We start from the raw sequence: 17,640 nt of genomic DNA, 5'->3' as shown, positions 1-17,640 counted from the left end.
AATGTTTCTGCTCATTGTTGATTTCCACTCAAAATGGATGGGCATATATGAGGTAAAGTCACCAACATCTTCTGTTACAATTGAGAAGCTACGTCAAAGTTTTGCCATTAATGGACCACCAGAAGTGGTCATTTCTGGTAACGGCATGGCTTTTACGAGTGCTGGGTTTCAACGGTTTATCAGCCTCAACCATATCACTTAAGTAAAAACCTCACCGTACCACCCTTCTTAAAATGAACTGGCCAAGAAGGCGGTTCAAACGTTCAAGTCAGGCATGAAAAAGCTAACTGGAGGTTCCTCAGCAACCAAGCTAGCACACTTTCTTTTTCATTGAGGGAATAATTTGCTTTCAGTGTACAATGTTCGGTCATACACCTCTGTAGTCAGTAGTATGGAGGTAGCGTTTGATGTGAAAGCACAAAAGTTGCTGCGGAGTACCCTTGTAAATAAACATATTGTTTTCCACCTAAGAAGTCTCAACTCTATTTATAGTACCAGCTCGGCCATCCCACAACAAGCGTGCAACTGGGATCTATAAGTCCCAACACAGCTTATTGAGGGAATAGTTAGTTTTCAATGTACAATGTTTGGTCATACACCACACAAAAATTATACTCAGTTTACAAAGCAAATTGAAATTGTATCACATGGACAAAATGCACAAAGGATACACAATGCTGACCTGAAGAAAATATGAAAATGCCATGCCACTGAACGCAACATTGGATAATTAAACACTGATAATTAAATGGGTATTCCGGAAGTGGGGTTAGGTGTTATTCATATTAGAGAGAATTTTTCTTTCTAGTTTGCAAAGTAATTCACTTCTAGGCAAAATGGCTTTCCAATTCCAGTTCATTTTGGATCAAATGCTTTGTTAAGACCCAAAGAACAAAGCTAGACTTCTTGGGATATACTCTCCCCTTCTTCCTGCTTCTTGTGCTAATGTTGGTTGCCCAGAAATTGACTTTGTATTCTTGGAAGAATACAACCCTGACCAGGTTTTATAATTGTGCACTTCTTGGATTAGCCCTCCTTGGGGGGCAACAATCCTCTGGTAACAATGCACATCTTCCTTTGTACATCACTTTAGGTAACTTCAGTTTTTTTTGAAGTTTCTCCTAGTCAACAAAGAAGAAAAAAAAAATTGGCCTCAGCTCCTCTTGCTGCCTGGTTGGCCTAATGGGCAGCCCACAACCGTATAGACTCAGGATAAAATTTTATTCAGACCCCGATGTCATCAATGGGTCACCTTCATATTTAAAAAAAGACCCAAGTCTTCCATCAAAAGTTCCTCTCACCTGCTTAAAAAAGCAGGTAAAAATTGGAACCCATAGGACAAATGGCGGGATAAATCATTTGAACTGTCCGGTTGCTCAGCAAGCAGAGTTAATATCATTGCTTGAGTTTCAGCACAGCTGACTAAAACTCTGTTCTATTCGAAAAGAACAGTAGCCTAGTGGCCAGAAAAAACAGCCTTCCAAGTCCCTAACTTATGTGCAGGAAGAGCATGCACACTCCTAAGGACATTCAAGAGGTGCCGTTTACCTACACCTCAAGCAGGCATTTGTATACACAAATACAAATAGGAAAGCTCCAAGACCACTCTCCAACCCCAAATCCCACAATCACTTACATGTGGGGCTTCAGTCCCCCACTTCACAATCACTGATCACTTACCTGTGGATCGCAATCTCCCCAGGTCACAGATAACTTACCTATTGGCCACTGCAGCTCTAGCAGTAACAGGATTTCTATCACTTATTCCTCCTATAGTGCTGCTCATACGAGCATAAGTACCAAAGCCCAATATCTGGGACTCCTCAACCCCCAACATTCATGCACAGGCTAAGCATCAGATGTTGGTGGCAAAATCACCAAAAAATGGACAACTGATTTTGTGGTACATCAAAGAATTTGTTTATGGTTTATCATAATAACGTTTCACTGGGATTTTTAGTTTATTCAATTAAAACTGACTTTTGTAAAAGGAAATCAACTTTAAAAGAAAATGTGTACGTAGACATCAAGGTTATGTTGGTACAATCGTGAAGCATAGTTGCTGCTTTTATTGAAAGTCTTACAGAACAATAGTTTTATCAACTGGAGTTAGTTATTACTAATAAACTCACTGGTGACTTTCCTTCAGATTGTGGTATCCAGTAGACTTCAGTTCTTCAATTCTTTCTCTCAAATCATTTATTCTGCAACAAAATGCAAATATTTAATAGAAAAAAAAGTGATGGCTATTGTTTTCCAGTACTTTTGAAGTAATATTCTTCATGGTGTCTCTATATAACCTAATTACACTGCCAAACATTCATACAGTTCTTTTGTTCTGGTCTTAAGTCCAAATCCTTTCATTTAATTTGTGTTCTGAGGTTATATACCCACAAGCTGTGTGCAGCATTTCCTGGGAAGAACTGCTGGAACAGAACACAGTGACAGGTTTACAAGTTGTTCTAATGAAGAACGGATGGTACAGAGTTGTTTTTGATTACTGCTTCCTAGGTACCAATAATTTGCAAATACTGGCTATTAGTCTTGCTAAGACTAAAAGAAAAAACGTCTTTGATAAATGCTTCAATTGGGGAAAAGCAACACCTGTTCAGTTTTTATCTTCATACTGTGACAGGTCTTAGCGCCATTTTAACCCTGTCCACTCAGCTGATGCCAGACAGTGGACAGTTAAAAATCAGGCTGCAGACTGAATTTCAGTGCACCAGGCCACAACGCTTTGTGGAATACCTGCATTCAGTCCCCAAGCATGACCCAGAGCTTCTGGTAGCCTGTCATTTTAATTTTCCACCTTGTTCTCACACTGACATCTGTCCTTGGCCTGCTGTACTGTTCCTGTGAAGCTCAAGGTAAGCTTGAGGAATAGCATCTCATCATTTGATTCAGCACTTTACCATCTTCTGGACTCAACACTGAATTCAACCATTTCAGTCTATAAACTCTGTCCCCCATTTTCTTTCCTTTTCATGGCCAGAATTTTTCAGTTGGTGGGTGGGCTCGGCGGGAGTGGTCGCGGAGCCAATCGCCACCCGTGATCAGCTCCCCACCGCCATTTTACATGGGCTGGCCAATTAAGGCCTGCCCAGCGTAAAACTCGAGCCATAGTGCTCAGTGCTACCTGTGCGGGTGGGGGGAGGAGGGAGAGTCAGGGCCAGCGCTCTTTCGCGCATGTGCGCGAAAGAGCGCTTCAATCTCCCTGAGGCACGGAGCTGCCTCAGGGAGATTGAATCGCTATTGTAAGTAATGAATAAATGGATGAAAGATTTATTTAAACATGTCCCCTCATGTGGCTGTGTCACATGAGATGGGATATGTTTTTATATGTAGGAAAACATTTTTATTTAATTAATAAAAACTTTAGGAAACCTCATCCCACTCATGGATGGGGTTTCCTAAAAAACGCGAAGGCCATTTGGCCTTTTCCCCTGCCTGCCAACCGTAAGGATGGATGGGCAGCGTTAACAATTACAATAATTACTTCCTTAATGGCCTTAATAAGCTGTTTACATATCAACGGACATGCAGCCGGCTCCGGCGCGCGCCCACCGAATGAAGCATCACGATGACGTCGGGACGCACGCCCGACATCATCATGTGTCATTTTACACGTTAGCGTGTCGGGCCCGCCCCGACACGCCGACTGAAAAATCCTGCCCCATGTTTCAGTTTTTCTTATTTTTGCTTTCAGACAGCAGCACACCTGCTCTAGGCACATCTTTTGCTTCTTTGTTTATTTCCTTGTCCCATCACCATTCCCTTTGGTCCTGTATGACTAACTCTTCTGTTATTCAATCTCTCATGTCTATCACAGACCTTCCTTGAACCTTGTCCCCCTTGCTCAAAACCCATTACATCTCTAACTTTTCCCAGTTCTGATGAAAGGTCATTGACCTGAAACATTAACCCTCTTTCTCTCTCCACATATGCTGTCAGACCTGCCAAGTATTTGCAACATTTTCTGATTGTGGAGAGATCCCATTATTAATGCAGCAAATGTCTATTCTTTGACGTTTTTAAAAATAAGGACCTCTGATCAGAATGGCTTCCATTACTACATTCCTCAGTCTGCATGGGGTAAACACCCGGGATAATGCCACTGGTGATGTTGCCTTTATGTTAATGATCCCATCCCAAAATTTGGAACAGCTTCAATCTTAGAATAGACAGGAGGGCACAAGTTTGTTGGCGTTTCACGTAATGTGACACAGCAGCCTGCCAGTAATTTTAAGGTTATGTTTGTAACACCATCATTTTTCTTTTAACTAGGTGTCTCTATTGATTACAGCTTTCTCCTGTTCAAAACTAAGTCACTTTCTGTATCATTACCAACGAAGAAAAAGTAATTACAGGATTGCATTGGCACATAAATGCTCATAGAGAATTAAAGTTAGTTACTATGGTTGAAATAATAGCTGATACAAAAGAATGCTTGAACAATGGCCCATAACATGATTGATACAATACCAACATTTTAATATTCAATAAACTGCACCTTCCCTTTTGGTTCTCCAATCTGAGTTTGGATTCCAGATTAATGGATTGACACTACTTCTTTTAATCCTAGCTGACTGTATGCCTCTCCATGAAATGATTTGGGTGAACTCAACACAGCTCTTCTGCTCTGATAAAAGATCATTAACCTGAAACATTAACTTTGTTTCTCTCTCCACAAATGCTGCCAAGCCTGCTGAGTATTTCAAGCATTTTCTGTTTTTATTTCACCCCAGCACTTGTAACCAGGTGCCAATTTACAGCATGAAACTGTTTGTAACTCAGCCAAAGCTGCCTGCTATACTTAGAAGGACATCTGTAATGGTGATAGATGCTGTTTTTCAATAAATGTAAGGGCAGAACAAAATGCTGGAACACAGTAACTAGAAATTACGGCCATGCTACATCTCACCTTGAAATACCAGTTTTTGTACTAATGCACAAAGTCAATTTCAAAGCATTGAAACCTTCCATCTTGAGTAAAAAAAGTTCCACCAAAATACAAGCAAAATCAGGTAATGGTAGTTCTTAACTTACCCATTTTTGAAAGAAACCCAGAGGAAAATGAGAGAAAGTCACCTGTTAAATATATTTAATGTAATTTCAGAAAGGCTCAAGTCATTGGTGATGTAATGCAAAGCATTTCTAATTATGGGAAGGAACTTGAGGTTTGAGCAAATAAAATTAGTAAAATATTTTAGCTATTACAATGATGAGCAGACAGATGACAGAATTTTTAAAAATCAGTTTCATTTTTCAGGGATTAATCATATGCATTCAAAATAAAACAGCAATGGCATGCCAAATTTATAGAATGATTTGATATCCATATTAGCAAAAAGAATAAGGAAATTACTCACATTAGCTCATTAAATACATCACTCACTTTACACAACCAAGACCAGCTAACGTCATGTTATGCCCTACAAACATAGATTATTCAGTCAACTCACCGAAGATCAATTAACAAGTGTTAACATAATCCACACTGCAAACATTTTCTGAGATTTAATGGTATGCAGATGTAAATTTATTCACTTGATTGATCACCTTGCTGTGCCCATATACCATTCTCAGTACATGTTAAATCACTTTAAAGGGTATATTTCACAAATTGCCCCTTCAGGGTTTGATTTTAGTGACTGCGGTTTTTCTGTAATAAACAGGAAAATAAAACTATTCAATGTTCACTACAAATACAGAAAAAATATTTTGATTGATTCAGTTAATCAGTTCATAATACAAAATCATTCAACTTTTTAAAACTTCAAATAAAAAAAGACCTACCTTATTTCACAATATTCTTCAATGCCCATTTGTCTTGGTAGATGCACTGAAAATTAACTTGTGAAACTCAAAACGTTCAACTCAAAATGATTAATTGTGTTGTCAATGTGCCTTAATGATCCTTGAAGTGGTGTGAAAACAATTCTTGGTAACAGCAAACACCAGAAAAACCCACTGTGCTCAGCCAAACATTTCCATGTTAATGTTATTAGTTCATGCAGCTTAAGTTAAGTGATCCACTGCATTTACACAATTCTTAAAGGCCACAAGAATGCTGATCTAATCTCAACAATTTTCTTACTTGGAAGTAAAATAATTCAACTAGAATTTGGCATTTTTTAAACAGACAAATACATTGTTTAAAAGTAAAATTCAGTGATATAAATTTCCAACTATTCATGTGGTCTTCAACAGACAATGCACAGACAGAGGAACAGATTGTGTGTTGGTACCTTTACTTAACATAAGATGTATTGAACTTGAATTAATTCAGGTAGTGGAAGATCAAGAAAGCCTAACATCCCCTCAGTCTGCACAGACCTTCAGAGATTAAGAGATGGGAAAACAAGTAAATACAATTTTTAAAAGAAAGGCAAGATTATTGCAGTTTTAAACACTTTTCTTCTTGAATCAATTTGTGATGGTTACATTCATTTGATGTATGGTGCATTTTTGTGCATAAATGTCCATGTGTATGTCACAAAACACTCAAACAGTCTCACATGCACTTCCAGAATCCATGTAAAATAAAATGATTCCCATTATCTGAGAACACTAATTGTATCAACACACTAACACAACATTTCTTTCGGTAGGATGAATTGTGTATTGCAACAAAAGCAAGATATTTTGGAGGAGAATTATCTAGTGTTCCCATATCATTCCACATTCTATATCCAGGCATTCTATTTTCACCATACACATATGCATTCTCTCCTAACACTAGAGTACCATCTCCATTGTCCATACTATATAAACAAAACAAGAAAAAAATCTATCCTCATGCATGTTCTCACACAGAACACTACATACGTTACTGATTTGCTCTTGAGTTCTTTTTAATCTCTGCAGTTCAGGAGTGTCAGTAACGATGCTAAATCCTCTTCCCCGGTTCCTTTCGAAGTCTTCTTTGTATTTCGCCTGGAACGAAAAGAAAATATAATTCAAAAGGAGCATATCAAAGTAAACAAGTTCATTCATTTATTCCTGTCCCTCTTTGTCACAGATATATTTAGAATTATACAATGGTAAAGCATAGAAGGCGGCCATTCAGGCTCCTGTGCTAGTTCTTTGGTAGGGCTACCGAATTAGTCCCATTCCCCAGCTCTTTCCTCGCAGCCCTGTAAATATTTTTCTCTTCAAATGTTTATCCAATTACCTTTTGAAAGTTGTTATTGACTTTGCTTCCACTATTCTTTCTAGCACTGCATTCCTGACCACAACAATTCACTGCATAAAAATTGTTTTCCTCATGTTAGCTCGGATTCTTTTGCCAATTCCTAAATCCGTGTTCTCTTATTAACAAACCCTTCTACAACCTGGAACAATTTCTCCTTCTTTACACTTACCAAAATACCTAAAGATTTTAAACACCTCTATCAAATTTTCTCTCAAAAGCTTATAGCTCTAAGGAGAACAGGCCAGCTTTCCCAGTCTCTGTACGCTCTCATCACAGGTACCATTCCAGTAAATCTCTTCTGCACCTAACTAAAGGCTTTAAAATTCTTCCTAAAGTGTGGTGCCCAGAAATGACATAATACTCCAGCTGAGGCCTAGCCAGTGTTTTATAAATGTTTAGCATTGCTTTTTTGCTTTCGTATTCTATATGCCCCTATTTATAAAGCCAAGAATTCCACAAATTTAACAGCTTTCTCAACATGTCTTGCCACCTTTAAGGATTTCTGTACATATACCCCCAGGTCTCTCTGTTCCTGTTCCTCCTTGAAAATTGTACTATTCAGTTTATATAGCCTCTCCTCATTCATCCTACTAAAATGTGTCACTTCACACGTCTTTGTGTTAAATTTCATGTGCCATAGATGTGCTCATTTTACCAGTTGTCTATGTCCTCCTGAAGTCTGCTACCACCACATTATTATATTTCCGAATTTTGTAACATCTGCAAACTCTGAAACTATGCCCTGCATATCCAAGTCCATTAGTATATTTCAAAGAGAACACCAACTCTCAGGGGAACACCACTGCATACTTCCCTCCTCTCTGGAAAAACAACTGTTCATCACCACTGTTTTCTGTCCCTTAGCAAATGTCATATTCATGCTGCATTTAATCCAGTGTGCTTTAGTTTTGTTAACAAGTCTATTATGTGTAACTTTATCAAATGCCTTCTGCAAGTCCATTTATGGATCAAATAGTTCAATGGCTTCACATAAAAAGTAACCTTCAAACTGATTTCAGTGATAAAAAAACAATGATCTAATATTCTGATGATTTATTTATGTAGCATTGTCAGGGCAATATTATTGTGTTCATGATCTTCACAATAAAATCTCTAGTAAACATTGCAAATCTCAACAAAGTCTAATCGCTTGCGCATGGCAGAGTCCTCTTACGGCAGTTAGTTAAAAAAAAACTGAACAAAATTACTACCCTGAAGCGACACTTGGTAGAAAAAAACCAGCAGCTTGACTGAGGCAGCTGGCTTTTCTGGCCATATGTTTATTCGTTTCACTACCTCAGTCAATCGAAACACCAGACCAAATACACAAATGCACTTCCTGGGCAAATAATTTATTTAAATCTAATTAATGTATTGCAATATTTATTAACACAACTGGAAGCCAAACTGTGCATTAATTCAGCTCTTGTTCACCCCTATAAATGAGGTATTCAGGACTTTACAAAACTTTCAACTGTTGTATCTGGATTGACCACTACAAGCTCACACATGGTTCCATTTTTCAGAAGAATGTTCGATTAATGTTATCAGTTCAGTTCTGCAGAATCTATCAGCTTGGAACATTAATGTTCTAAGCTCTGCCAGGGTTTAAACACAGATGAGGAATTGGAAAAACCGGAAGCTAATGTAGGTGAAGGAGTTTTGGGCAGGCAGGACTTGGTGTGGAATAGGATACAGCAGAGCATTGGAATAGTTGAGCCTGAAGGCAGCAAAAGATTCCAGCAGCAACTGGGCTGAAGCAGAAATGAAAGGTGAGCAATGTTGTGGAGATGGAACCAGGTGGTCTTTGTGATACAGTGGATAAGGGGCTGACAGCTCAGCTCAGGGTTGAACTTAACATCAAAGTTGTGAATGGACTCAGACAGCAGCCAGGGAGGGAGATGGAGTTCTTGGAAAATATACAGAATTTGTGGCAGTTGTTGAAGACAATGGCTTTGGCCTTCCAAAGTTTAACTAGAGGAAATGATGGGCTAGAAATTGCTGTGTAACTTACATCACAGGTGGAATTTAATGCCCTTCCCCTGTGGTGATTTTGCTGGTGGGGACCCTGCCACCTTCCTGCCTCCACCCAGATTAAGTCTGTGGCAGGAAGGTTCGTGGACAGCCTCCCTGCTCTGTCACCAATTAATGCCCGCTTAAGTGCCTCATCTTGCCGTGACTGGTATTAACCCAGTGGGAGGGCAGCAGACTCGAGACATAGGGAGCACGACAAGCAAACCTGTACGGGGCGACTTGCGGGCTTTTGGGGAGTCCCTCATTCAAAGGCATTCAGTGCCAGATCAAGGGGCTTGTCATAAGGAAGGGGCTGTCATTGCTGCTGATTCCCCTCACCCCGCCTCCTCAACCACCCCCCTCCCGCCATCACTCACTTATGGCCTAGGATCCAGTGATGATCCTAGGTTTCAGGTGGGTGTTGTACCAGCGGTAGCCAATTCCTCCCCAGTGCTGCAGCTGTTCAATACACCTCTGATTGGCCAGCAGCTCTCAGCAGGTAGGTCTTCCGCCCCCAAGGTCCTTGATCCCACGGAAGGCACACCATTGTCCAGTTAAGCACTGAGTGGCACTTAATTCAGCGGGCTTTCCCTAAAAGAGGCGACACAGGGCTCTCACCAGCTCTCCAGCTGCCAGGCAAGATCCCTGCCACCTCCAAGAAATCCACATTTGGACCAAGGCTGTAATGAGGTCTGGAGCTAAGTGGTCCTGACGGAACCCAGTCTGGACAATAGTGAGCCTATTTTTTTAGATATTCATGGGATGTGGGAGACACTGGCTAGAGCAGCATTTATTACCCATCCCTAATTGCCATTGAGGTGGTGGTGGTGAGCTGCCTTGGTGAGGAAGTGTCACTCGATTGCGTTGTCAATGACTCCTTCCATCACTTTGCTGGCAATTGAGAGTGGACTGACTTGGGGTAACCAGCTGAATTGAATTTGTCTTGCTTTTAGTAGACAGGACATACCTGGGCAATTTTCCACATTGTTGTCAGCGTCGTAGTTGTACTGGAATAGCTTGGCTAGAGGTGTGGCTAGTTCTGGAGCAAAGTCTTCAACACCACAGCTGAGGTATTGCCAGGAACCACAGTCTTTGTGTATTGCAGTGGTGGCCAAATTATTGAACTTAAGAGCCAGGTAGAATAATCTTCAGATGCTCAAGAGCCACAAGACATGAACAAATTTTACACAGGCTACTTATTGTTAGTGGACGTCTTGTGGTTCTCCATCCTGGCCATATTTCTTTGAAAATCCAACTGGTATGTTGTCAAGGATCTATGAAGGAGCTCCATCAGGTGTTCATTTGTAAGGGCTGCACGATGTTTCGACGTGAAAAACTTCATTACAGAGTGCAGCAAACAACAGCAGTGTGTTGGGACGAAAATTGAAATAATTCATACACTAGTTTGAGTTGGGGATATTTTGTTTCTGGCACTTGCTTCCAGAACTTGATTGTAGATTGCGGTTTATTCATCATCTTTAGGCCCTCGTCCCCCTGGAAGTCCGGTAGTTCCATTTCTGTAGCAGATGTTTCTGTAACCAGAGGTTCGAGAATCAGACAACCCGTCGTTGACAACATCAACCATGAATGGGTTTACAAGGAAGGTGAAGTAGGATCTAAATTTCTGCAAGTCATCAAAACTGGCTTGAAAATTATCAAGCAGTCCTTGTAATTTATCTCTGTATTCTTCGAGTTTGTGATCTTTTACTTCAATATCAGGGAATGTGTTTACCCTCCTCTTGAGATGGGAAAAGTGGTTGAGGTTTCTGGACAGTATGTCTCTTTGCCAAAGCCTTATTTTACCCTGAAAACTGAAAACTGTGAGCGAGGTCAGAAATAATCCTATCCTTCCCCTGGAGTGCCAAGTGGAGAGTTTGTAGATGCTGCATAATATCAGTGAGAAATATCAGGTCCTGCATCCATTCGTTATCTTCCAGCTGTGGGTAGGATCTTTTCTCTCCTTCAAGGAAAGCAATGATCAGCTCCAACAGTTCCACAAACCTATGCAAGACATTGCTGGCTGACAACCTCAATGCAGTAGAAAGAGACATCATCAGGCTTGCCCTCGAGATCCAGCTCTTCAACAGAATTTTTGAACTGTCAGTGAGCAATGAAATTGACAATTTCAGGGGCTGTTTTCATAACATTTTCGTACTTGAAGTATCTTGCTGCTAGACTTTCATGATGAATGATGCAATGAATAGGGAGAAACTCTTGAAAAGTGATCCCAAATTTCCAGAGTGCAATTAGGCCTGCATGTTTCCCCACCTTTGAAGGTACTCCATCCAGTGCAACACTGATGATTCGATCCAGTGGTACATCAGCATTTGTCAATGTTCCATCAACACAGCGATTGCTTCTTTTAGCGCCACTAAGTCCAACATTTCTTCTTTCTTACATACGAACATATGAAATAGGAGCAGTAGGTTATACGCCCCCTGGAGTCTACTCTGCCATTGAACAAGATCATAGCTGATCTGTTTGTGTTTTGAATTCCACATTCCCATCTTCCCCGATAACCTTTGATTCCTTTGCCTAAAAAGAATCTGTCTACCTCTGCCTTAAAAATATTCAATGACCCCACCTCCACGGCCTTCGGTGTTCCAAAATGACACAATCCTCTGACAGAAACAAATTCTCCTCATCTCTGTCCTAAAAGGGAGACCCCTAATTTTAAAACAGTGCCCCTTGTTCTGGACTCACCCACAAGAGAAAACATCCTTTCCTTGTCCACCTTGACAAGGCCATTCAGGATCTTATATACTTCAATCAAGTCACCCCTCACTCTTCTAAACTCCAGTGGACACAAGCCCAGTCTGTCTAACCTTTCCTCATAAGACAACCCGCTCATTCCAGGTATCAATCTACTAAAACCCCTCTGAACCGCCTTCAACATATTTACATCCTTCCTTAAATAAGGAGACCAAAACTGTACTCAATATTCGAGATCTGGTCTCACCAATGCCCCGCATAACTGAAGCATAACATCCTCACTTTTATGTTCAATTTCCTTTGTAATAAAGGGTAGCATTCCATTAACTTTCTTAATTACTTGCTGTACCTACATGCTAACTTTTTGTGACTCACGCACTAAACTAACACCTAGATCCCTCTGCACCTCAACTTCTGCAGCTGTTCTCCATTTAAGTAATACTCTGCTTTTTTATTCTTCCTGTCAGTGAACAACTTCACATTTTCCTACATTATACTTCATCTGCCAGATTTTTGCCCACTCACTCAACCTATCTATATCTGTCTGCAACCTCCTTCTGTCCTCTTCACAACATACTTTCCCACCTATCTTTGTGTCATCTGCAAATTTAGCTACCGTGCCCTCATCTAATCTACACTCCCCTCATCTAAGTCATGTCAGTGATATAAATTGTAAAAAGTTGATAGAAGTATATAAAAGATCCTGTAAAAAGTTGAGGCCCCAGCAGATGGAAGGGGTCATCAACAGTGCTACCAAGTGGCACTTGCTTAGCAATAACCTGCTCACTGACGCCCAGTTTGGGTTCCACCAGGGCCACTCAGCTCCTGACCTCATTACAGCCTTAGTTCAAAAATGGATAAAAGAGCTGAACTCCCGAGTTGAGGTGAAAGTTACTGCCTTGGCATCAAGGCCGCATTTGGCCGAGTGCAGCATCAAGGAGCCTTGGCAAAACTGGAGTCAATGGGAATCAGGGAGAAAACTCTCAACTGGTTGGAGTCATACTTAGCACAAAGGAAGATGGTTGCGATTGTTGGTCATCTCAGCTCCAGGACATCACTGGAGCAGTTCCCCAGGGTCGTGTCCTTGGCACAACCATCTTCAGCTGCTTCATCAATGGCCTTCCCTCCATCATAAGGTCAGAAGTGGGGATGTCGCTGATGATTGCACAATGTTCAGCACCATTCACGACTCCTCAGATACTGAAGCAGCCCATGTCCAAATGCAGCAGGACCTGGACAATATCCAGGCTTGGGCTGACAAGTGGCAAGTAACATTTGCACAGCACAAGTGCCAGGCAATGACCATCTCCAACAAGAGAGAATCTAACCATCGCCCCTTGACGTTCAATGGTATTACCATCATTGAATCCCCCACTATCAAAATCCTGGAAGTTACCATTGACCAGAAACTGAACTGGTCTAGCCATTTTAATACTGTGGCTACAAGAGCAGGTCAAAGGTTAGGAATCCTGTGACGAGTAACTCACCTCCTGACTCCCCAAAGCCTGTCCACCATCTATAAGGCACAAGTCAGGAGTGTGATGGAATACTGCCCACTTGCCTAGATGACTCAAGAAGCTTGATACCATCCAGCATAAAGCAGCACATTTGATTGGCGCCATATCCACAAACATTCATTCCCTCCAACACCGACGCACAGTAGCAGCAATGTGTACCATCTACAAGATGCACTGCAGAAACTCACCAAGGCTCCTGAGGCAGCACCTTCCAAACCCACAACCGCTACCATCTAGAAGGACAAGGGCAGAAGATAGATGGGAACACCACCACCTGCAAGTTTCCGTCCAAGCCACATACCATCATGACTTGGAAATATATCGCCGTTCCTTCACTGTCGCTGAGTCAAATTCCTGGAACACCTTCCCTAACACCTACACCACATGGACTGCAGCGGTTCAAGAAGGCAGCTCACTCACCTTTTCAAGGGCAACTAGAGATGGGCAATAAATGCTGGCCCAGCCAGCGACGCCCACATTCCGTGAATTAATTTAAAAAAGAGAGATTCCACTCATTGTATCTTGCCAATCAGACAAAGGCCCATTTATGCATACTCTGTTTTCTGCCAGCCAGCCAATTTTCTATCCATGTTACTATGTTACCCTCTACACCATGAGCTTTCATTTTCTGCAATAACCTTTGATGTGGCACCTCATAAAATGCCTTCTGGAAATCCAAGTACAGCACGTCCACAGGCTCCCCTTTATCCACAGCACGTGTTACTCCTTCAAAGAAGTCCAATAAGTTAGTTAAATATGATTTCCCATTCACAAAACCATGCTGACTTTTCCTGATTGCCTTGAATTTCTCTAAGTGCCCAGCTATAACCTCCTTAATGATCAATTCTAATATCATTATATACATCCGAGGAAACATAACGAACAAATATCACCAGCTGTGGATTGTCCTGTTTTTCTGTGGATTCATCAAGATCTAAGCTGAATGCTAGAGAGTTCTTCAAATCGCTTTGTATCTTGCCTGCAACATCAGCACTGATCTGGGAGATACGCCTATCTGTAGTGTGGTGTGAAATTGGAATTTGTGTTATTAGGCGCTTGGATCTAAAACTGCAACAACTTCAGCAATATTCTTCTTAACAAATTTTCTATCAAAGTATGGACGTTTAGCGCGAGCAAGATTCCATGCCTTAACAAAGCTATCTTTAGTTGTTTTGTCAGCTTCCTTACTGAAAGTAGTGTCTGCTGGCTATTTAGGGGTGATTTTAACATGGTTAATTTGTTTATCCATACTTCTTTAGGAGGATAGTCAGATGAAAATTTGTGATTCGTTTCATAGTGGCATTTCAAATTACTGGCTTTGTAGTGAGTGAGTGAGTGATGCACTGCAGATAAAGTAAATAGGTTTCTCACCTTTAACAATGAATGCAAACTCTTCCTCCCATTCTGGCTTAAAACTTCTGTTTTCATCATCACACTTTCATTTCTTGAAATTTGATGATTTCACTTTCGTTCACACAGGGTTAGAACTGAAATCTTCAGTTTTCTCTCCAGGACCTTCCACGTTTCAGAAAATGGCCGCTGAGAGTCACGAGGTCCTGTGTGGGAAAACTAGAAAAGAAATCTCGCGACAGCGCTGGAACAAATGAGTAAGTAGGAGAAGGGTTATGAAGATCAATGATTCGTTCCAGCACCGTTGCAAGATTCCTTTTGTAGTTTCTCGCTGGTCCTACGTTGGGCCGCGTGAGTCAGAGATATATATTTCAACAAAGGATGTTGTTTGGCTCGTTTCTGTTCGGACTCATCTTTGTTCAGACTCATCTTCAGCCGCATCTTTGGCTGAACTGAATTGGAAATTTTTTTGTTTGATATTAAATCGGAAATGAGCAGCAATGAAAGCGCATGGAGAAGCTAGTTTTAAAATGGAATTTATAATGAAACTCGGGTTCTGCCTTTCTTTGATATTGCCAGGGGCAATAAAAACAGAAAGGCCAAAAAAATCTGGCCCCTGTCACCTGCCCTCAGGGTGAGATGGAATGGATGGAAGGTTAAAAGTTGGGCAACTGACAACAGAGCAATGGGAAAAAATTCCATTTTCAATGCAGTCAAACTGGATGTTTGTTAATCGAACATCCAGAAGATGTGAAGAAACAGCTAGGGGCATGGAGAGAGGTGTAGAGATAGAGTTGCAGGAAGAGATAAAGAGATTGAAATCTCTGAAATTACGCTGAGCTCTCTGGAGCTGTGGGTCTCAACATTTTCACCTCCGATAATCCCCCAGACCCCGCCCCTTGTAAAAATTCCACAGACTGCCTTAAACTGATGATTCCCCTCTATCCCCCCTTACCCACTTAGTCCAGGATTGTGCTGTTTGCACATTTAATATTAACAGTGAATCATCCACTTCTAGGACAGTTAACCTCTCACACTCTTTCTCTCCTCCTCTGTCTTAAACAGAATGGCACAGTAAGAGCCCAGGATACACACTCTCAATTACACAGACATTCCCTGCACAACATTTCAATAGAGAAACAAATTCAGTTATAAACTGGAGGTTTAAAAGATCGAGACACAGCTACCTCCACCTCTGTGGAATCTCTCTCACTGTGTTTCTTTATCTCTCTCTCTCTGTCTGTATCCTATCTCTCAGTTCCTATCTCTGCCTTGTTCTTTTTCATTGTCTTTGCTCCTATCTCATTTGCATCTCTGACTCTCTCTCTATCCTGGGTGTAATCTTCATAAATGTACTGTCAAATATTTCTATCAGACTGTTAATTTTATGAAATTGCTGTATTTGTCATGTTACATGATAGAGAGCGAATTGAAGGAAGGTACAGAGTGAGGGGGAAATCCCCCTGCCCCTCATTTACACAGGTTCAGGACATTAATTTAAAGCCCTTCTGAATGCTTTGAGATATCCTCTCAACAGCGCTGCTGTCAGTCACTTCATTTTTAACCAGACGCCAGTGTCCGCTCATGGTCATCCTAAATCTGTTTCTGCCCTCCCCTCTTATCTATTTTCTTCAAATAAAGATTTTGTTTGCTTTCACAATGCAGCTCCCTTCCTCTCCAGTTTGATGCTACCTCCCTCCAAAGTGCGATTAGCCAGTTTTGCAGCACAAGGGGAGAGCCGCCCTCTATGGGCTGAAGGACCGCATGCGGCTCGCAAACCGCGGTTTTGTCACCCTTGGTATATGAAGTCAAACTGGCTGAAGAGTAGCATCTGGGATACAGGGAATCCCAGGAGGAGGCCAAGAATTATCTTCCACTTGGCACTTCTGGCTAAAAATGGTTGCAAATGCTTCAGCCCAGTCTTTTGCACTCATGTTTTGGGTTCCGCGATCACTAAGGATGTGAATGTTCATAGAGCCTCCTCCATGTTAATTGCTTAATTGTCCACTTCCATTCATGTAGCAGGACTGCAAAGCTTTGATCTGATCTGTTGGTTATAGGATTGCTTAGCTCTGCATACTAGATATTGAAACCATTCCAAAATGCAAACTCAACTACTGCTGCAGCCTGACAAACAGAGGTACTTATAGGCACTCCTGCAATTTTCCATATCTTGGGAGTTTCCTCTCAATGAAGGCAGACAAAGACAGCAGAATTGATCATCGCCTCCAATGTGCCAGCTCAGCCTTCGGCCAGCTGGACTTATTAGCCATTTCAGAAGTCATTGAACCAGAACAGAAGCAATTCATCCTCGATCCCAAGGAGCTGCCTAAGAAGGGAAGACGCTGTTGTAAAAATATATCAGCTCCAATGCTAGACTTTTTAGAAAGGTTAAGGCCTCCAAGTAAAAAGTTAATTTAAAAAAAGGTACAATTTTATTATATGATGTATAAGGTGTTTGTGAAATATGGGGCTGAATGTTGCGTACCACAGGTGGGCATGTCTGACCCAATCGAGCGTAGAGTCGCGCGTGTGCCCCAGCATCATCATGTCCTCACGCGATATTTCACTTGGCAGCCATGTGCAAAAGTCGGAGTGCGCCCGCCGACAATTACGAGAGCAATTAAGCCCATTAACAACGTAATTGTCTCTGATTTTTCGTGGTCCATCCAACCTTACGGTTGGCAGACAGGCGAATTGGCCAGGCAGCCTTTACGTTTTTCATCAAACCTCATCCAAGGGTGGGGTGAAATTTCCTTTACGAAATAAAATAAAAATATATATATTGGTGGACAGCAATTTTTTCAGCTCTATTTTCAGGTGATTGTGGATATTTTTTGCAACTTTTTAAAC

At 41.3% G+C, this 17,640-nt stretch overlaps 1 protein-coding gene across 3 annotated transcripts in view; it reads right to left on the bottom strand.

Annotated features, from left to right (window-relative positions):
- nebl (nebulette) overlaps positions 1 to 17,640 on the bottom strand; it is a 397,411-nt gene that overhangs the window by 179,067 nt on the left and 200,704 nt on the right. For 2 of the 3 annotated variants that reach the window (XM_078538381.1, XM_078538382.1), the window contains exon 4: positions 6,829 to 6,936. In XM_078538381.1, the coding sequence (XP_078394507.1) occupies positions 6,829 to 6,936 (108 nt within the window). Of the gene's footprint in view, positions 1 to 2,132; positions 4,422 to 6,828; positions 6,937 to 17,640 lie in introns of those variants that run through there. The other variant, XM_078538380.1, reaches the window with a different exon arrangement.

This window comes from Cetorhinus maximus, chromosome 3 (genome assembly GCF_964194155.1).
Source record: "Cetorhinus maximus chromosome 3, sCetMax3.hap1.1, whole genome shotgun sequence".
In the NCBI taxonomy this organism is placed as follows: Eukaryota; Metazoa; Chordata; class Chondrichthyes; order Lamniformes; family Cetorhinidae; genus Cetorhinus; species Cetorhinus maximus.
Note: the sequence above shows the minus strand (reverse complement) of the source record. Positions and strands in the feature narration are given on the sequence as shown.